This window comes from Punica granatum, chromosome 8 (assembly GCF_007655135.1).
Source record: "Punica granatum isolate Tunisia-2019 chromosome 8, ASM765513v2, whole genome shotgun sequence".
Classification (NCBI taxonomy): domain Eukaryota; kingdom Viridiplantae; phylum Streptophyta; class Magnoliopsida; order Myrtales; family Lythraceae; genus Punica; species Punica granatum.
In genome coordinates, this window is record NC_045134.1 from 2,157,278 (window position 1) to 2,177,204 (window position 19,927).

The 19,927-nt window shown below is 39.7% G+C and overlaps 4 protein-coding genes across 6 annotated transcripts; 3 read left to right on the top strand and 1 right to left on the bottom strand.

The window, feature by feature from the left end:
* The first annotated feature begins 1,896 nt into the window (after positions 1 to 1,896).
* LOC116187621 (probable dual-specificity RNA methyltransferase RlmN) lies at positions 1,897 to 5,419 on the top strand. Its single transcript, XM_031516460.1, has 10 exons — positions 1,897 to 2,118; positions 2,580 to 2,655; positions 2,778 to 2,875; positions 3,113 to 3,214; positions 3,346 to 3,432; positions 3,589 to 3,705; positions 4,154 to 4,257; positions 4,349 to 4,488; positions 4,588 to 4,724; positions 4,826 to 5,419. The coding sequence occupies exons 1-10, from the start codon at positions 1,918 to 1,920 to the stop codon at positions 5,000 to 5,002; spliced, it is 1,239 nt and encodes a 412-aa protein (XP_031372320.1). The 5' UTR covers positions 1,897 to 1,917; the 3' UTR covers positions 5,003 to 5,419.
* A 268-nt stretch (positions 5,420 to 5,687) lies between these two features.
* LOC116187623 (serine/arginine-rich SC35-like splicing factor SCL30) lies at positions 5,688 to 9,127 on the top strand. 2 transcript variants are annotated; one of them, XM_031516463.1, is made up of 8 exons: positions 5,688 to 5,823; positions 6,308 to 6,473; positions 6,652 to 6,729; positions 7,528 to 7,686; positions 7,767 to 7,822; positions 8,344 to 8,422; positions 8,500 to 8,607; positions 8,745 to 9,127. In XM_031516463.1, exons 2-8 carry the CDS (start codon positions 6,319 to 6,321, stop codon positions 8,839 to 8,841), a joined length of 732 nt encoding a protein of 243 aa, XP_031372323.1. In that variant the 5' UTR covers positions 5,688 to 5,823; positions 6,308 to 6,318; the 3' UTR covers positions 8,842 to 9,127. The 2 variants fall into 2 exon arrangements, with proteins under 2 accessions (XP_031372323.1, XP_031372324.1); XM_031516464.1 differs by having other exon boundaries at positions 5,689 to 5,823; positions 7,785 to 7,822.
* A 1,719-nt stretch (positions 9,128 to 10,846) lies between these two features.
* Positions 10,847 to 13,488, top strand: LOC116187092 (16 kDa phloem protein 1). Its single transcript, XM_031515685.1, has 4 exons — positions 10,847 to 11,111; positions 11,569 to 11,634; positions 12,076 to 12,214; positions 13,082 to 13,488. Exons 1-4 carry the CDS (start codon positions 11,045 to 11,047, stop codon positions 13,272 to 13,274), a joined length of 465 nt encoding a protein of 154 aa, XP_031371545.1. The 5' UTR covers positions 10,847 to 11,044; the 3' UTR covers positions 13,275 to 13,488.
* Positions 13,489 to 13,530: 42 nt separating this feature from the next.
* On the bottom strand, positions 13,531 to 19,786 carry LOC116187088 (AP3-complex subunit beta-A). 2 transcript variants are annotated; one of them, XM_031515681.1, is made up of 11 exons: positions 19,383 to 19,786; positions 19,142 to 19,218; positions 18,627 to 18,876; positions 17,690 to 18,313; positions 17,256 to 17,429; positions 16,802 to 16,928; positions 16,617 to 16,726; positions 16,067 to 16,267; positions 14,976 to 15,955; positions 14,311 to 14,580; positions 13,531 to 14,045 (listed from the first exon to the last, which is right to left on the bottom strand). In XM_031515681.1, exons 1-11 carry the CDS (start codon positions 19,596 to 19,598, stop codon positions 13,685 to 13,687), a joined length of 3,390 nt encoding a protein of 1,129 aa, XP_031371541.1. In that variant the 5' UTR covers positions 19,599 to 19,786; the 3' UTR covers positions 13,531 to 13,684. The 2 variants fall into 2 exon arrangements, with proteins under 2 accessions (XP_031371541.1, XP_031371542.1); XM_031515682.1 differs by having other exon boundaries at positions 18,627 to 18,836; positions 19,383 to 19,435.
* Positions 19,787 to 19,927: the final 141 nt, after the last annotated feature.

Genomic DNA, 19,927 nt, shown 5'->3' on the forward strand with positions numbered 1-19,927 from the left:
GTTCAATTAGTGAGAACTTGCTAGATAGTTATCAGAAAAAAATACTAAGGTTATCACGAGCAGTGATAATAAAGGAGTAATTTGTGATAAGTAAGTTTAATTAGCAATAATTTGTCAAATTAGGAGTTAAAATTAAATTATATGAGGTGATCATTAGTGATAATTAATTATTACAGGATATATGATTTTATCACAAGTTGAATTTCTAACTGTTCAAAATATAAGTCATCATAAAATATGTTGAGTTTATCACAATTTATGATAACTAAAGGGTAAGTTATCACTAAATATACTAAAGGTTATCACACTTACTGATAACTAGTTATCACAAAAATATAGAGGTTATCACAAATTTTGATAACTAAATTCGATTAGTGATAACTGATGGAGTTATCAGAAAATGTATTGAACTTATCACCACTTATGATCACTGAGAAATAAATTGTGATCATTTGACTAGTTATCACTAAATATAGTAAGATCATCACAGTTAGTGATAATTTATTATCACAAAAATATATAAAGGTTATCATAAGTTCTAAAACACTAAGTTCAATTGGTCATATTACGTTTAATAATTTTTCTTAATTAATTTTAATAATTGTAAAATTGTTTTTTTGTAAATTAGCAAATTATTTTAATAAGTTATTAGCATGCTTTAATTAATTAAAAATAAATTAATATTAGTTAAGTTATTGAATTAATTATTATATTGAAAATATTTTGCCTTAGTAATATTGACACTATCAATATATTATTTATACAATTAATATCATCAATGAAGAAACTTCATTTTTCATTTTTAATTCATTTCCATAAAGAAGAAAATTCTAAATTTTTTTTAAAAAAAGAGAAGATTCGGCAAAGGGCTGGGACGTCATTGTCAACGGCATCCACCTCTCCGATGATATGTATGGTTATTTTGATTCAGTGAAAAGTCAATTGATACATATCACAGTCAACTGCATATGCATATATAAATATAGTCAATTGTTCCAATTAATGATACATGATTAATTTATATTAATAAAGTCAGCTTATCCAAATCACAATAAACTGCATATGCAACAATAGTTATTTTAGCGAAAGTTAGCCGATCCAAATCACAGTCAATTGCATATATGAATACATCAACTGCTCCTAAATATTCAACTGTACAATCAGCTATTCTTAACTATTGCAAATACAATCAAATTCTGAAGTTCACAAGATTGTCATATGTTGCTTATTACAAAGGCCTTTCCAAATATTTGCTAGGTGTTCAAGATTTAGTTGACGCCTTCAACTAATTTGGAGCAACTAATGTCACCAAACAATACCAGCATTACATAACAAAAGTCGCAACGAAATTTTTTTCCTGCATCAATAATAACATAACACAAAAATATCCAAACCATGTTACATCAATGAACAAATTAGTCACAACATGGGTTGATCAATCAACTAAATAATAGTCACACAGTAAGGGTCACTGATTTCCAAGGAACTGCACCAGCTCGTAGTAGCCGTGACAAGAGGAGGATTCTTGTCGGGGCTTGTTGTCGACGGTGAAGGACGAGCAATGACATTGTTGAGGTCACCTAGGGTGTTCGAACTGCAAAGTGAAGAAGAGAAAGCAACATTGTTGACGCCTGTGAAGTCATCTCGGGTTTTCGAAGAAGAGGAAGAGGTCAGTGGACATTTTTGTTTAGGGCGAAAGACATCAGCTTTCTTCAAAGAAAAATAATTATTTTATTTAAAAAAAAATAAGAGAGAAAGAAAATTAAATAGGGTAATCGGTGAAACTAATTATTTCTTTGGATGGCTCAGATGAGAGCGCTTCATCTAACGGTCGAGATAGCACACAGACGGCCCGCCCCTGGACTGGATAATTTTCCCTTCTTCTTCTTCTACGCTTTTCAGCTCATACTCAGAAAGATGATTGCCACTTCAATGGCGGTTCTCCAGCACACTTACGCGGTCCCCCTGGCGCGCGCCGCCGCCCGGTCTCGCTCCCTCTCGGCGTTCGCGGTTCCGACTAAGGCCGGCGTCTCCGTCCCCTCGAACGCGCGGGAGTCTCAGGTGCTTCTCGGCATGTCGGAGCCCGAGCTCCAGCGGCTTGCTCTCGACTTCGGTCAGGTAAGATCACAGATTTATAAATTTTAATCCATTTCAGAGTAAAAGGAAAGGGGAAGAAGCTCAATTAAGAGATGGTTACACGGATGGCCTCTATGCTTCATGGAAATTATTGAACTTCCCTGCATTTCAAGAAGCCAGAGCCTCTCTTCTGGGGTTCAGTTGAAGCAGGGCAAGGCTTTTCAAGCGGTTTTCAGTCTGGGGGCCAATTGTTCTTGCAGCTGCAGCTGCATTTGTTGAGTAATAGAAGAAGGATAAAAATGAAAGCTTTGATCCAATTCTGAGTTATTGCAGTCTTTCGAAGCACAGAGTGTCCTCGTAATTTTCAGTAGGTCCAGGGGCGGTTCGTTGTAGAAGCATGGATTCTTGATTTAGCATCTGAAGGAGAACGCGTTTTGATTTTATTTATAGAGCATATTGCCATGATTTGTGATTCGTCTATGTGATATTATGATTCTGACCAGGAAAAATATAGAGGGAAACAACTTCATCACCTCCTATACCAGAGAAAGGTTAAAGATATCCAGGACTTTAGTAACTGTGAGTGTTTTCACTTTTCAAGTTTTGTCGAACTTGCATATGTAGGAAACTCTTTCTGCAGCTTATTTTTGGGTCCTCATTTCATGTGATTGATTGCTTCGTCTGGTTTTGTTTACGAACAGTGCCTCTGGCATTCAGAAATGATCTCCAGGAATCGGGATGGAGGGTGGGCTGGTCTCCGATATATCAAACAGTCAAAGCAGCAGATGGCACTATTAAGGTTAGCTCAGGTACCCTCGCATGCTTCGTGTATAATAACGACCTTCTTGAAGCACGTGTCTTCTTGGTCCCATTTATTATGCATTTGAAATAACTTCTTAGAAAGCCGAGAGATACAGGGCACCCGTATATGTAAGCTGCAAGCTTAGAGTGTTCTTTAATTTATGCTCATTGTGTAACTATCTAGTCTTTGTAAACGTGGCCCTCAATATTCCATATGATCTTTTTTGTGTTGCAGCTATTGATAAAATTGGAGGATAACAGATTAATTGAAACCGTCGGAATACCTGTTGAAGATGAGAAGGGCTCGATGCGACTCACTGCATGCGTCTCATCCCAGGTAATATTTCGTTTATACTTGATTTACTTGTGGACGCATTTTCCTTTTAGCAATTAGCCTTCAACTATAGTATGCATGTATGAAAAAAGAAAACTTGTTCTATATTCTTATTCAGTATTCTCTTCCTTCAGGTGGGTTGCCCATTGAAATGCTCCTTCTGTGCTACTGGAAAAGGGGGATTTTCAAGAAACCTTCAGAGTCATGAAATCGTTGAGCAGGTATGCCTTTTCTTTTTCATCATCATCATCATCTTCCTTGTTTGTATGGGTAAATTTATTCTATATGAGTTCCTGAACTGTTTAGGTGAGCTGATGCCTTAACTTCAGATTCTGTTGCGTCATACATATGGCATCTGATCCAACTTCTGACTGCAGGTGTTGGCTATTGAGGAGGTATTCAAGCATAGGGTAACGAATGTCGTGTTTATGGGAATGGGGGAGCCAATGTTAAATATGAAATCAGTTCTTGAAGCACACCGATGCTTGAATAAGGTGCAGCTACTACAGATTCATTTACATTCTCTAGCTTCTTTATTATTACATTAATGGGTACTTTTGGCCCCTTATATCTATGGACTAAAATATTCAATATTATTTGTAAAATTCACTATAAGTAGGACTTCTAGGAAGTTATGAACTGAATAATTCATTATAGAATCAACTACGCTGTGGGGCATTTAATAAATGATACAAAACCACAAAATGACACAAAAAGCTTTCAATATCATGATTCCTCTACCTGTGTTCTTTACTGGTTTTAGTACTATTACGTTGTACTTTGTTTTCCTGACTTCATTTGTACAGGCAAATCGATCCCTTTCTTCCCCTTTTTTTTTTTTTTTTCCTTTTTTCGGTTACATACATGAAAATCAATCTTTAGATCATCCTTCAGTTCTCTTTCCCAGCATTTTTTAATATGCTGAACATTTTCTGTGTTAAGGATATCCAAATTGGCCAAAGAATGATCACAATTTCGACCGTGGGAGTTCCAAATACTATAAGGAGGCTTGCCTCTCACAAACTCCAGTCTACGCTCGCTGTCAGGTATGCTATTACACGAGTGCAGACTGCGTTAACAGTCATCTGATGTTTATATGTTTTTCACATTTTTTTTTTTGTATTTGATATGCAACAGCTTGCATGCTCCTAATCAGAAACTTAGAGAAAGTATAGTTCCAAGCGCGAAATCGTACCCTTTGGAAGCGCTCATGAAAGATTGTCAGGATTACTTCCAAAAAACCAGCAGAAGGGTTTCCTTCGAGTATGCACTGTTAGGTACACGAGCCTCCCTAGTTAAACAGCATCCATGTCTATCTACCATGAATTTAATAGACTGAATTTGACTCAACCTTTTGCCTCGTTTCATTTGGACAGCTGGAGTAAATGATGCAGAAGAGCATGCTGTAGAACTTGCGGATTTGCTGCGGGAATGGGCACGTGGCTCCCATGTGAACCTCATCCCTTTTAATCCTATAGATGGCTCTGATTACCGGCGACCCTATAAGAAAGCGGTGGGTTGACAACTCAGGCATCTTAGTTTCTCGATTTTAGTCCAATATTTTACTTCCCAAATAAGAACGTTATTGATATCTTCTGTAATATCCTCCTGCAGGTTCTTGCGTTTGCGAATGCTCTAGAGTCTCGTAAAGTAACAGTTAGCGTGCGCCAAACGAGGGGATTAGATGCGAGCGCAGCTTGTGGCCAACTGAGGAACGAGTTTCAGAAGAGCCCTTTGGTTGTTGAGTCCGAGGAGATGGAATCACAACCTGAATTTGCCGTCGCCTGTTAGTTTCAAGAGGTCGATGTCATTTCATTGGGTTCTCGGAGCTTCAAGCGGTTCACCCTATGAACAAAAAGCTGAATGAAGATAAAGCTGGGAGTGGAGACTAAGGTTAAGCTCTCAATTTGCATCATACAGCTGGAAGAGATACCGGTTGCGGTTCCGACCGCACTCAGTGTAACATCTTTGCTCTGCGGTGAGATCTGTCATGTAAAATCATGCATAGTGATATGATCGAAGTTAGATCACTATGTAGATCACTTGCCTACTCGCAAACCCCCGTCAAATGCAGGGAAAAGATACTTTCATAGCCCCTATTGTATAGGGAGAAATTTTGTCTATATGATACGTACATCTCGATTGGCTCTTGAACTGCTGAATTGATATCTGGTCGAGCGTATTACAGTTGAAATTTCGCATTATTCAGTCTTGCGACCTCCCATATGCATCTCTATACGATCTAGAAAGCATTTTTTGATCTCGTAACCATTTATCAGTGTCAGTCCATCTGGTGAATAATTATCCATGTCAATCGATCCGACCTGCCAATCAATTATAGTGGAATCTGCCCAGCTGCCACAGCCGAGTCTGTTGGGCTACATGTTGGGCCCATTAAGGCGGGAAATGCTATGTAGGCCCCCAGATCAGTGGGTGCGCCCATTAAGTAGGCCTAATTGGTCTTGGCCCATTAAGACAGCCCAGCTTCTAGGGCTTCTCTATATACTCCTGAGAGTGAAGGAATCGTCTCTCTCCTCGCCTTCGCTCCCTTTGAGGTTGTTCTTTGGAGTTTGGTTGCAGAAGAAAAGCTTTTCGGTTGCTTCCTCGAGCTGGTAAGTTGATTCCGTCGCAGCTGATTTTCATTTCTAGCGGTGGTGACATGATGCTGATCGTGGCTGTAGCAGTCGTTCCGCTTACAGTAGCGGCATTGTTTATGGTCCCAATATCATTTTCTGCTCTTCTTCTGCTTACATGTCGTTCACTCGTTGTTTTGAGAACGAAGATTGGTCGATTGCGTCCGTTAGTAGCTTGCCAACCTCTTCTTGGCCCGTATAAATTTTCCGAAAGAGCTGCGGTTTTCGTTCTTGAAAGATGTACATGAAGTCAGCATGATCAAAGCTGTGAACTTTAGTTGGAGATCAGTTCTTTCAAGTTGTGCCCTAATTTGGGATTAATGGACCATTGGCTGTCTGAGTTGTTGACTTTTTGTTTGTGTATTTTGAAGTTGTGGATGTAGATAGGTGTAGACCGTGGGGACAAGTGTTTGAACTGAAAGCTGTTGGTTAATTGGTCTTAAAAATGTTGATTTGTTTCCAGTGACTTGTGCAATGAGGAGGTATAGTCCGCCGCGTTATAGTCCTCCAAGAAGGGGCTATGTTGGATATGAAGGTCGAGGAAGGAGCCCTGCGAGGAGAGGATATGGGAGGCACAGGGAACTAAATCATGGAAGCCTCTTGGTTCGCAATGTTCCTCTAGATTGCAGGTACTTCTTGGCCTCTAATTTTGTTCAAGTAGTGAGTTATTTCATCCGTCAACACCAGCGGTAGGTGATGACCTGTCTGCATTGTTGAGACGCTGATTGAAGTAAATTCGTAAAATGCATGCATTGGGGTTTCGGAAGGTTGCTTTTGCCACTAAGCGGGCATATTACTTTCTTGCAGGTCTGAAGAATTGAGGGTGCCATTTGAGAGGTTTGGACCTGTTAGGGATGTCTACCTGCCCAGGGATTACTACTCTGGGTATGATCTTCATGACTGATGAGTTTTGTGAAGTGTGAAAGTCATTTTTTCGGGCTTTTCTTTGTCTTGAATCTCTTTATCTTGAAATTCCCGGGACAACTGCGTTGGCTCTTGAATCCAGGTTGCTTTTGCTTTTGAATTGATGAGAAATTAAACTATAGAAATTTAGTTTGTTTTTTTTGATAGACAGTAGAATGAAGGTAATTCTCTTACTCTTGTTGTGAATCACACTTTGACTGGTTTGTCAGGAGGATGTTAGTTTGAAGTTAAAACAAGGCAAATGCCCACATAAGATGAAGCCTTCTGTTTGTCATTGGCTTACGTGTTGGTTCTCCGAGGGGTTAAGAGTTATATCAATTGAAGAATGTTCCTCACGAAGAGAAATTATATAATTACACTACCAATAGGAGTTTCGGAGGGAGATCTACTCATGATCAAACGAAGGCTACGTGAAGAGAGTAATAGTATGGCAACAATGCTTTCAAGTGCTTAAAACCTACAAGCCTGTGAAGAAGTTTATTCAAGCCACTTTGCCCTTTGGAAGTGTGATATCATGCATCGATGTTAATGAAAGCTCAGCCAATATGCTTGGGTTTTTGCTGCTTTTCATGTATCTATTATCCATTCATGTGGAAGTTTCAACACGATGGAATTTAGATGCATAAAGGTAACATTCAGAGACAGAATGCAGCTATCCATGGTGACTTTGTTATGCCCATGTCATCACAGGTTATCTTTCTTTGTTTAAAATGAATGAACAGCAAGTCTCATTGTTGTCTTTGTGTACTCTTTCTCCAGGGAACCTCGGGGCTTTGCATTTATTGAGTTTGTGGATCCTCATGATGCTGCAGATGCTCAGTACCGCATGAACGGGGAAACATTTGCTGGCCGAAGATTAACTGTGGTTGTTGCTTCTGAGACAAGGAAAAGGCCACAGGAAATGCGCCGAAAGAACAGGTTCAATTTATTGCCTTTCTCTGACATAAGGGATGAGATGCTTTTGTTGTATTGACTGACTTGACTTAAGAGAATGATAGTTTCTTAACCGTTGACAGGGGAGTAGCGAGCCACGGGCGACGACAAGCTTATCATGGTGAGATCACATTGCAATGAAAGTTTATTTGTCATCATACACCTTTTTGGCTTCATCTTGCTTTGCCAGTTGCAGTTAATATCTGTTCTCCGCCGCACCACCCCTTTTGATGAGTGTGATGTCAGCTTCATAGTTTGTGAAAGATCCTTGTACCTCTGCAAGTGTTGGAGGAAGGACATTAACATTTTGTTTGGATAATGAGATGGGATGGGTTATAGAGAATTAGGTTGCAGCATATCTTTGGATAATGATGCAATGGCAAGGAAGGACCTGAGTCTTGTGTTCCCGTAAAAGTTAAACCTGCACAGGGATGAGAATTGATAGTTTTTACATGAAATATGTAGAGGTTTCTCTAGAATATAACCCTGGCTTTGTAGCTTCCGTTAAACCTTTTATCGTCTTTGTTGGCTCCGTATTAATAAGCTTATAATCTAAGTCAATTTAGTTTCTTCTCCAATAATTCATGTGCAGAGCAGTTTCTTTCACTGCAATTCATTCTTCTGATTTCTGTATTGAAACAGGACATTCCCGGTCCCGTTCGGTATCTCGTTCACGTTCTCCTCGTCCTCCCTCGGGATCCAGGGGCCGAAAACCATCGAGGTAAGCTTCTGCTTGCAGAAATTTCTGTCCTCTTTTGCATGTTGAATGAAGAGATTTGCAATCTTTGTTATCGATAGGTCATATTCTCCTGCACCGAGGAGGCATGGTGACTACCCAGTCTCACCGAACAGAAGCAGACGTGAAGAGCTCTCGAGGTACCCCGGGGGCCCTCCACTGGATAATGGGTATGTTGTCGAATCGTGAATAGGAGGCTTTCAGTATGACGAATATTCCTTCTACCTCGATTACGATTAGAATCTCTCTGTTTTGGGGGCCTAAATAGAAATTTCAGTTCAACTTGATCATCCCATGTAAATTGCAGGAAGCCGGAAGGAAAGGTGGAACATTCTCGATGGAGGTCTTCAAGATCGCCTTCTGGATCAAGGTCGAGGTCCGCTGACTTGTCACCGGGTCGATGATTGCAACCCCTCTTGTGTGGCTCGATTTCAGGTTTATGGCTGGCTTGGTTCATGCTCGGATCGGTGTACTACTGGGTTCTGGTTGTGACATTAGAATGGGATTCTGCATACTGAAATATGTATTTGGAGAAGGTACAGTTACGTGCTTGTTTCGGATTTGAGGGAAAGAAACTTTGCCAGAATGTATGTGGTACTTTTTTTAATGGGGGAAGTGTTTTTTTCTTGTGGAATTGTTTACGCTATGTTTAGCAATGTCGGAAGTGTCAATGAGAAATCATCTTATGCAGATCCCAGCCGTTTATGCTGCTCTTACGCAGCCACTCAATCGAGTCGACTTGTTTTCAGTTAGAACTGCTGGCTTTATACAATCATTCAAGAATGTATGTATTAATCTTTCTTACGAGGAGGTTAATAATCATCGATGAGTCAAACAGCTTGAACCTGACCCGAAGATATGGATCCTCGTCCCTCAATTAAATGCTTGTCTTAATTAAACCCACACGCGAAAATTGTTCGTGGAATTACCAATGCTAAATTGCTAAAATATATGTCATATGATATGGAGACGGGTCACAATGTAACATCCACAGATACATGTGTTTGCTCCATTTCTTTGGTCCAATATATCCCACTTGACCTTAACTTTCCTATTAATATTATATATATTTATTCCTTTTACCCTGTCTTCGGTCATTGGGATCCTGCTTGGCTTCAATTTTCAGTTTAAATATTGATAAATTAAGGACATGTGCACAAGTTGTCTCTCTGGGCAGTTTTTTTTTTTTAAAAAAATTTAAATGAAGGGTAAATTCATTAAAACCAGCAAACTATAAAGTTAATTGGGTCAGTTATATATATATATCTCAAAAGCCCTAAAAAGAACTTCAGCGGGTAAAGATGAGACATTACTGACCCAACAAAATTACATCGTGATGTCTCTTTGAGCAGTGACTTGTTACATCATGAACAGTTCATCATCCGTGACTATATATTTGGATTTATATTTGTACGTCAAATATATTAATCAGCATTCCTCGTTAACATCAAAAAGGTCCATGAGACTTTTTAGTTCGAACTTCTCTCCCTGTATCGACAGGTAATTTTTCTTTTATTTTCATTATTTATTTCAATTTTTTTTTAAAATATGAATCTAGTTTGATGTTGTTCAATTAGTATGAAAATAATTTATATTTAAAAGTTATATTTTATTGATTATGTTATATATAATTGACCATAATTATGGGATTTTGTAAAAGAGTATTATTCGCCGTCATCTACAAGTGCTTCAAAAGTGTAGTTAAATCTTGACATACAAGAAACTAATGGAATACTAACTAGGTATGTTATTTTCAATAAATTATTTGAATTCCAAACTTAACACAATGTATTATTTATCTATAGATTATTAATCACAAATTGCAGAATTTCAGGGCAATATCATGAAATGAAACTGCTTAAATCTCAGCAAATTTTAGAAGAATCAGTGGAAGAACAAAAGTGTAAGAACAAAATCAAAGAAATTAAATAGGAATCAGGTGTTCAGGTATTATTAATTGATATATTACAAAAGTGCACATTAAATTGCAGATGATATTATAAGTTCTTTGCTTTTGTAGGAGAAAATCTTCACGGCAAGGGCAATCATCAATTCAATTGATGATAACTGATTGTGGTTTTACTTTTTCATTGAGAATTTCAGCGGAATTTTTGGTTTTGTTAGTTCAATCTTTATTCTTTATAGCTTTCGTACTCTTTTAAATATTAATTCATAATTTCTCTTCATATTGGTGAAACTATCTCGTGCAACACACGGACTCGGACTCCACGACTAGTTATACAGAGACACACATCACGGTGTACATTCACGAATACATATAGTTGGCTCCATTTCTATGGTCAAATCTAACCCACTTGACCTTACGTTTCCTATTATTATATTTTTCTTTTGACTTCAATTTCCAATTTCAATATTGATAAAAAAAAAAAAGGGACGTGCAAAAGTTGTCCCTCTGCGCAGACCAGTTTTTGGTTGCATCATCAACAGTTCATCATCTGCAACTATATATATGCATTCATATACGTGCGTCAAATATATTAATCAGCAGTCCTCATTAACATCGAAAAAGGTCGCTCAGACTTTTCAGCTCGAACTTCTCACACACAGGAACAGAGAGGGAAGAAGAAGAAGAAGAAGAGGAGACAGATGGCTGTTGGGATTTTGGAGGTTTCGCTGGTGAACGCGAAGAGCCTCAGCGACCACGATTTCTTCAGTACGTTTCCTTTTCTTCCAATCTGATAACATACAAATCATATGCTGTGGGTTGTTGACTTGACTCTCTTGTTTTCCTGCATTTATGTTTCTCGAGCTCACCATGGTTTCTGTTCTCAATCTTCTGTTTTCTATTTCCATTTAAATTGATAAAAGCAAGACACCAGTTTTCCAAGAATTGCCAGTTGTTTTCCTGCAGACAGCTCTTCTCTCCCCTTGAGGCTGTAAAATCAACTCAACGGCAAGATTTCATGTAGCAGATTTCTGGGTTGTTTCTGTTGTTTTTGTTCGGATTTTGACAAGAATTTAACATTGTTTCCAGCAAAGGAAGCAAAAGGAAAACTGGTTTCTTTGTTGATAAGAGCTCAAATGTTTCTTTGAATACATAACCTTTATCGTGAATGTATAATTTGCCTATTGACAGCTCTTCTGGATTTGTTTCCCGATGATGATGACAGGTAAAATGGATCCATATGTCGTGATCAAGTACAAGAATCAAGAGCGCAAGAGCGGCGTGGCGCGAGGTACATTACATGTCTCTCCTTTTGATTACATCATGGAAAATGCAAGTGTAACACATATCTAGTAAGTTCGTAGCAAAAACTTTAACCTCATAACTTATGGGTCTCTATACAAACTACACGGGCAGACTGAATCGGTGATGGATCGATAGACATTTATGTTATACCGGCAGAGGCTAGACCATAACCATCGAGTCCAATCGTCTGGCAATGGCTGTGACAACTCTTCTGTTTAATTTGATTGAAGTCTGATTAGGGCAGCTAATGCCGGCCAACATAGAATTAGGAGGGATTATAATGACGAGAAACCGGTAGGTCTGAAGTCAAACGAACTTTCAACCACGGCCAAGTGAACGGTTGGCGAGTAGCAAAGTTTGAAGTTCTGTTATGAGATTGGGGCAGTGGCCATAATCAATGCGAAGTTTTGACGATGGCTTTGTGCAGAGGACGGAGGGAGCCCGACATGGAACGAGAAGTTCAGCTTCAGGGTGGAGTACCCCGGGGACGGCAATCAGTGCAAGCTCACTCTCACGATAATGGACAAGGACACTTTCACCGCAGATGACTTTGTCGGCGAGGCAACGTAAGCCCTAACAACCTTGCAATGGGGGATTTATTATGTTTTAAGGTTAATGAACTAAAAAACCATGAATTTTGATCACTTTTTCAATTTTGGTTCGAACTTTATTTTATGGCAAGAAAAGACACGAACTTTGATTTTCTTGTCAAGTTAGGCATCTGTATTATTTTCCATCCATTTTGCTTACGCGTCGAAAAACGGTGCCTACATGGCAACTGGTGACCCCGTGTTAGTAAAAATAATAAAAATTTAAAGAAAATAAAAACAAAGAGAGAAATGCTTTGATCGAAGAAAGGGTGAGTGGCCCGACTACCACCATAACCTCGATTAGGGTCATTGGTGACCTCAGAGAGCATTGTTCAGGGAATGATGGCCGGGATCAAGGCCCTACTCGCCGAAATAGGGATAATCCCTAAGGGTGGTGCATTGGATCGAGGCCCCACTCACCAAAATCAAGAGAATATTTAATTTGACGGTTTTCCCGATTCCGACAGGTAGATCCTTGATTTCGTCCACCACTCCCTTGATTAGGCTCATCGATGCCCTTTAGGGTAACTGACGACTTCAATTGGGGGCCGTGGCCCACCCTTTCTTCGACCAATGCCTCTCTCTTTTTTTCCTTTAATTTTTTAAAATTTTTGTTGAAGTGGCATGACATCATTTATCACGTAGATATCATTTTCCGTCAAGATGCCTAAATGACAAGAAAATCAAAATTCATGCCTTTTTTTTTTTGTTAAAAAATAGAGTTCTTGTCAAAATTTTAAAAGTGACCAAAATTCATACCTTTTTTGGGCCATTACCCCTATCCTTTATATATCGAACCAGGATACCGCATCAATGTTTTCTCCGAACCTATTGAATGTGCAGGATATTCGTGGAGGACTTGCTGGCATTAGGAGTCGAACAGGGAAGTGCTCAACTGCATCCTACCAAGTACCGTGTGATTGGAGCCAATCAGAATTACTGCGGTGAGATCCAAGTCGGAGTCTCCTTCCACCTGAAGGAGGAGGAGGAATACCGTGAACAGGAGTTCGGAGGATGGAAGCAGAGTGAATTTTAAATCACTCGAGTTGAATGACTCAACCCGTTTTCGCCAATTTGTGTGTAGTTCATTAGAACCTGCGATCGATCAGCGGTTACTTCTCGTGATTTCGGCCACATGTCTTTTCCAACTTCTGTTTGGGCAAAGAATGCTACGATTCCGTTAACAGGTTACCTGAATTAGATTTCCCACGCATCACTTTTTCATGAAAATTGGATCTTCCATCTCAAAATGATCAGATTCAAACTGGTATACGAGCTGCAAAATCTAGCGGTAAAGAATAAGCAAGTTACATCCCATCGACTTTGAGGAATTGCGGTGATGGCCAAGTGTCTCAAATCAGTAAATGCAATTGTCTACTATGAACAAGAGGGCAGCACAAAAACAATGACCAGTTTCCTTCAGTGTACAACAAAAGAAACAGGACATCATGGGGCTTCAGCTAGAAAATTCACCACCCTATTCAATAGATTCAACCCAAACACGGTTTCTTCGCAATTGACCTTCACGGACAAATTTAGTGGCTCGGAACATTTACCTTCTTCCACAGTGACGGAGATTAGGCAGGGGACTGAACTGCTGAGGATCTTGCAGCTGAACCTCAGGCACAATCCCTTGGCATCATCTAGTTTGGAATCAACTGGCATATCTGTGGAGACCAGGAAGAGGTTCGCATTGCTTAGCATCTTTAAGGCTATGCTCTCGCAGATTACTAGAAATTTGTCTTTCTCTATCGCGCCTTGGCTCTTGTCCTTGTTGAGCTCTACGAGGTGATCACAGAAGTTGCACCTGATTGAAGCCATTTGTGAGATAGAATATAAATTTAGTTTACTATTTTCGCCAAAGTCATGTTCCTGCTATTCCATGCATTTTTATCAGGTTACGGTTGAAAGTCAACTCGCATTGGTGTATCCATACTAACAGTCTCTATTAACGTTTTCACTGGAAGCTCAGTCATTATGGGGGAGACGAAGAGTGCCAAACAGTAATCTCCAAACTCAAAGATATATTAGCACGGAAATTATTTACGACTAAAGAAGAGATTATAACTGACCTCCTTATGTATTCAAACATTCCCGGGAGATGAGATTCCTTATCCAGGAACACTTCTATGCTCATATGAAGTGGTTTAACAAAGTATCCTATATCAGGGCGCAACTTCACGGGAATCCTCTTGCCATTAGAAAGTAATGCAAGCTTCAAGGGTAATAAATGGTGATGGAAACGAACTTGAATCGTCCTTTTAATAGCTTGACCTGGTTCCAATGATGTAACCTCTTCCAGGGGTACTAAATGAGGCACCTCGCTAAGTGATGGCACAGTACTGCCACAAAGAGGACGACAAAAGAAATTAGATTAATGACACAGTACTGCCACAAAGAGGACAAAAGAAATTAGACTAGAAAGCAGGAAAGAGAGGAGAGAAAAGGGGGGGAGGGAACGGTTAGATCATGACGGAATGAGTTCTTCAAAGGTGAAACAACAAAATGTTGCTAGACAACCAACCAATAAATGCAAATATTCAATAAGTTAGGGCCAGCTTCGACTACTTTAACTGAATTCACCCATTCAAGTAGAGAGAGGCAGGAATTAGAGCAACAGTCTTTTCATGCAAGAGATAGCTCATATTTTTTTAGATGGTTCATAGAGAACATAATAACAAGTGTAATTATGGCAATTGCTCGATCAGCAGCATTACAATTGACATAATTGACGCACCTTTCAGAGCCAACTACTAGTTGGTCAGCGGAATCCCTTTGGCTGTTAGAATCCTCGTCAACCAAAGTTATTTCTGGAACGACCTCGGCAGAACAGTTCTTGAAAAGCACTTCCACACACACAAGGAGAGGGGATATACTTGAAACCTCAGAAGAAAATGAATAGTCAACCTTCAATCCATTTCCATTGGCTGGATCTAAGAGTGTGTAAACTTTAGGTTTGACCCGACTTGCAATATCACCAATACTTATCCTTGCTGAAGTTCTACGAACTCGATTTGAATCTGATTGATCTTTGTTTGCTAAACCAGGGTGCTCATCGAGCCATGACTCCAAAGCGGTCTTTGACATCAGTTCCCCAACAGCCAAACTAGATTGAGGATCTACATTCTCGTTCCTAGGAGCTATTCCAACCTCTGAGATCTCAATAAGTGGTTCATTATTGCCATTATCTTCGCTGACAGAACCATTCTCATAACTATCACTGTTATTACTTGAGCCACTGATAGAATTCTGAGAACTATAATCTGAAGCAGTCTCTTCATCCAAAGATCCAGATGACGTATTTGAATCATTCATCTCATTCAGATCCATTCCTCGAATATCATTTGAAATTTGGTCCAGGTCATCCTGCAGCAAGCTACAAGGCTTTGGAAGAGGTTCATATCCTGGAGCTGCATGAAGAACAATCTGTGACAGAGATCCAGGAAGATAAAAGCGGCTATTTGGAGGTTCAGGTGATACTGGCTTCAGGTTGCCTCCAAATAAGTGCTCAAGGACTGCATGTTGCAGGTCCTTCTCTGCTGGTATGCTATTTTCAGTCTCCAGAATCCGAGGACCACTGTTGTATTCAAGAGTTTTTTTTAAAAGGCGAGCTCGGTCACGGACATCATAGCTTATGTCACACTCAGCTAGGTCAAACACATAGTTTACAACCTTTCTAACGGTCAAGTGATCATCTCCTTTAGCGTTATATAGGACCTGCAGTGAAGACCAAGAAAAGAAAAAAAGTAGAGTTTTCAAGAATTATAAGCAAAGTGGCCCTCCCTCCCACCCCCCCCCCCCCCCCCAAAAGTCCCGTCCTTTATGTACCTTAACAATAGCAGGGAGGATCTGAAGTTTTGCTTCCAATGCTTCAGATTTGAAGCACCACGCAAGATACTTAAGTATTGTGGTTAACATCTTTGGAATAATTCCACCCAAGGTGTTGTATTCGCCCAACATCCAAATAACCATTGCACGTGCGGCAGGAACTTTGATTGAATCCAGCTTACGGAACAATTGTATTATAACCTGTAATGGTAGAAGTAATTAAATAAACAGTGCAATGGAAGTGCCACATCAGAAACAAATGGACTAATAGAGAGAGTAAGCAACGCTATACACAACAATCGCATCATGTAAAGACAATACATAGTGGAAGTCCCATTCCCTTCAACAATCTTGACTGGATAAAGCATGCCTTTGTACTTCAGGTCAATTCTTCTTTTTCGGGTCAAAGAAATTTCTTATTACTTCTTAAATATCTTGTTGAAGGTTTGAGAACTCAGACTTAAAAGACAAAAAATGGGGAAAAAAAGAAAAGAACAATCTTAAGCCAACATAGACCAAGATTTTTAAGTAAAGCAAACGAAAGTATTACCTTCTCATGCCTTAATGGGTTGTGCTTTACAATTGACTTTATTGACATTATTATTTGAGTCAAAACTCTCGATTCTTCATCCACGGATCCAAATTCACTTGAGAAAATTTCTGTAAAGACCACGTTTAAAATAGATAGGAGATATATACTCAATAATCTTGCAATAGAAGAAGATGGAAACAAACCCTGTCTAGAAAGTGCCAGTAACCCATCCAAGCATGTCTCAGCCATTGCTGGAAGCCTTTGCGCGCACAAACCAATTGCACTGACAGTATCAGCAGCAAATCTCCTGTCTGGGTCCCTAATATAATCCTAGGCAGCCCATAATAATAATAACCGTCAGTCCTAGCCATATATTATCTAGTTTAGCTAAAATTTAAATGGAAAATTGCACATTATCATCTACTCAGAATACCGAGACAGAAAAGCAACTTAAATCATTAATAGATTGTGAAATACTAAGTATTACCAAGATGAATTACACAAGGGAAAAGCCAAAAAGTACATCAGGAACAACATATGAGCTAGTAAGAGTTAGGTTATTTTGCAGAGGAAAGTTGCCTACTTGTAGGTGACAAAATACGTGCCACTATAAAAGGATAAGTTACTGGAAATTAGAAGTGTCAAGGAAAAAGATACCTGAAACTCTCTCAAGATAGCTGATACAGACGAATCCATAGCAATGGATGATAGTATGTCAAGCTTCAAAGATCTGATTTGATACGTATCAGACGAACTTATGAAAAAGTCTTCATAGTATGGTGCAAAGAGAGAAGGCATTGCCTTCGCAAAAACTTGAATGTTATAGAGCACCTAAGAAAGACAACAAGTTTAAATAATTTGAGCATCTTGATGGGGAAAAGTAGTCAAAAATGAGCACAAATACAAAGGCGCTGTATAGATATCATGTCTGGTTCTTATAAGTTGCACAAATAGTGTACGTCAGAATAAATGCGACATGACACTACAATATAGCAGGGCCTCCGGAGATTCAAACATCTTCTGGAAGACATGTAAAGAAAATTACAGCGGAGAACATATTATTGTTAATCAGGCTCAGAAAAAGAAGTTACCACGTATCTTGTAGCATGAGATGATCTCAGGACAAATAAAAGCGGTTTGACAATTCTTTTTACATTCTCTACTGGAGCCATAATCCAGTGTACACCGGCAGCTGCAATTACTACTGCACTGTTATAACTCCACAACAACGGGGATGTACCCTGCAGCAGGAGCTTCACATCATCGTTGCTTTTGCTAGATGTGTACCTTGCAGAATCCAATGTGTTGGAACCCTTATTTATGTAACTTGAACGTGATAAGTACTCATCTGGTCCTTCAATATAAGACCGACATATCATATGAGTCAATTCAGAGTTCGCAGTATCCATCATGCCAATAGTTTCTTCTTTCATGAAGTTGGTAGTGGGATCATCTTCTCCCACATGGGGAGTCTCTGTGTGATGCAGAAACGACATAACGGATTCCTTTGCCAAGCCATGCTTTGCGATAACATAGCGTAAAAGGATACCAATTAACACAATCTGACCCCACTCCTCGACATCCGGAAGAATCTCGCACAATCTTCTATAGCTTTTACCAATCAAAGAAAAGTTATCTGGACAAACAGAAGCAAAAGCAGCAGCAGCAGCTCCTACAACTCCAGGTGAATTATCATTTAGCAGTATTCCAACAACCTGCATTGCACATTATTTACACAGATCAACAAACTATACTGTAATTCTTTGGATGAGTGAAAAACATGACCATAATATTGGGTAGCTCAAGGAGTTGACCCTCTCAAGAAGTTAAAATTGCCATCCATCCCCCGGCAAACACAAGATAAGTCTTAAAAGAAAAATCTAGGGAACAGCACTTGCACATGCGGAATTCTATAACAATTGATATCTTTTTAAAAAACAGTGGAAACCACAAAAACAGAGATGCATTGTAACTCAACCTGATTCGGGAAAGGAATCCACGAATTAATACAAGGGGAATTATTCAGACCTCTTCTATGCTGGAGTTATTATCTTCAATGCGCAGATCATACAACTTGGGCAAAGCACTAGCAGCACATTTTCTGACATAAACCGATGGATCTCTGGCACACTTCCCCACAGCTACAAGAACTAATGGTGCAATCACGTGAAGACGGATTCCCGCCATTGTGCGGAGTGCACATGCCCTCACCAGTGGGTTCGTATCTCCCAAGTCTTTCTGGAAACAATTAATGGAAAGCAATGCTTCATTTGGACGCCTATAAAATTCAAGAAAAGGAAGCATAAGCGACTTGCACCTACATAGCTGAGACAAAATGCCACTGAAATGGTAACCACAAATTATCGGTTTGAACATACAATTGATAGTTTGAGTCATCCATGAAGAGAGTATGCACAACTGTGTATGTAAAAAGCAATTAGGCGAAATTTTTTGCAATTTATTCATTGAGATGCCGAACAATCAGAACCGCAAGACACGGAGCAGACGAATAATTACGATATTCATTTCTCTAAAGCACATACTTTTCTGCATAATGCAGCAGGTACAAGTAGACAAGTTTCTTCACTTCCAAGGACTGAGACGCGACATTTTTGACAACCTGCAATTCCAGCATCACAGAGAAAGGAGTAAACTCCCGAGTTTAATTGCACTGGAGCTCGAATCAGAGCATAAACTACGAGAAAATGGCGCATTTTCATCGATCAATACGTGGTAATCTAAATGATTGCTGAGGAGCTGAGAATTGAAGCTGTAGAGGGAGACCTGAGGGAAGAAATTGGAGACGTCGATGCCCTGGGCTATGAGAGCGAGCAATCGCTTGAGAGCCTCGCACTTCTCGGAGTCAAACTTGCTTTCCAGAAGCTCAACGATATTGCCATCCTCCGGATCATCGTAGAGGTGGGCGTCTGTGCCGATCCGGAACACCAGTGTCGACGCCTTGCTCAGAGTCTCCGCCGTGGCGCCAAACTGCGGGAACATCTAGTACGGCCTGAAAGTTCTGATCTTCTCCTCCCTCCGCTGAGCTCTCGTATAAGAAGATTATGGAGATGAGAGAGAGAGAGAGGGAGAGAGGGAGAGAGGGAGAGAGGTAGAGATTGAGCTGTGAACGGAATTGCAGGCCGGAGGAGAGATTCTGAGCTGAGCTGTGGAGAAGACAATGGTGGCAAATCTCCTGTTTGGTTGCGGGGACATCCGAATTCTAACCTGGATTATCCGAACACCTCCTTTCCCTAGGATCTCTTTGGAAATATGTAAAAGTTATGGGCCTTATGGCCAAGAAAACTAGTGTTTTCAGTTATATAACTTCG

Bases quoted from the DNA above. Each gene is read 5' to 3' on its own strand.
- LOC116187621 (XM_031516460.1), top strand. From the start codon at position 1,918: ATGATTGCCACTTCAATGGCGGTTCTCCAGCACACTTACGCGGTCCCC. The intron at 2,876-3,112 runs GTTAGCTCAGGT...TTTGTGTTGCAG, and splicing joins CAGCAGATGGCACTATTAAG to CTATTGATAAAATTGGAGGA. The intron at 4,258-4,348 runs GTATGCTATTAC...GATATGCAACAG, and splicing joins CAGTCTACGCTCGCTGTCAG to CTTGCATGCTCCTAATCAGA.
- LOC116187623 (XM_031516463.1), top strand. From the start codon at position 6,319: ATGAGGAGGTATAGTCCGCCGCGTTATAGTCCTCCAAGAAGGGGCTAT. The intron at 6,730-7,527 runs GTATGATCTTCA...CTCTTTCTCCAG, and splicing joins CCCAGGGATTACTACTCTGG to GGAACCTCGGGGCTTTGCAT. The intron at 7,823-8,343 runs GTGAGATCACAT...GTATTGAAACAG, and splicing joins GCGACGACAAGCTTATCATG to GACATTCCCGGTCCCGTTCG.
- LOC116187092 (XM_031515685.1), top strand. From the start codon at position 11,045: ATGGCTGTTGGGATTTTGGAGGTTTCGCTGGTGAACGCGAAGAGCCTC. The intron at 11,112-11,568 runs GTACGTTTCCTT...TGATGATGACAG, and splicing joins CAGCGACCACGATTTCTTCA to GTAAAATGGATCCATATGTC. The intron at 12,215-13,081 runs GTAAGCCCTAAC...TTGAATGTGCAG, and splicing joins GACTTTGTCGGCGAGGCAAC to GATATTCGTGGAGGACTTGC.
- LOC116187088 (XM_031515681.1), bottom strand. From the start codon at position 19,598: ATGTTCCCGCAGTTTGGCGCCACGGCGGAGACTCTGAGCAAGGCGTCG. The intron at 18,877-19,141 runs GTATGTGCTTTA...TGAATTTTATAG, and splicing joins CTGCTGCATTATGCAGAAAA to GCGTCCAAATGAAGCATTGC. The intron at 14,046-14,310 runs GTCAGTTATAAT...GGCTTCAATCAG, and splicing joins ATGTTTGAATACATAAGGAG to GTGCAACTTCTGTGATCACC.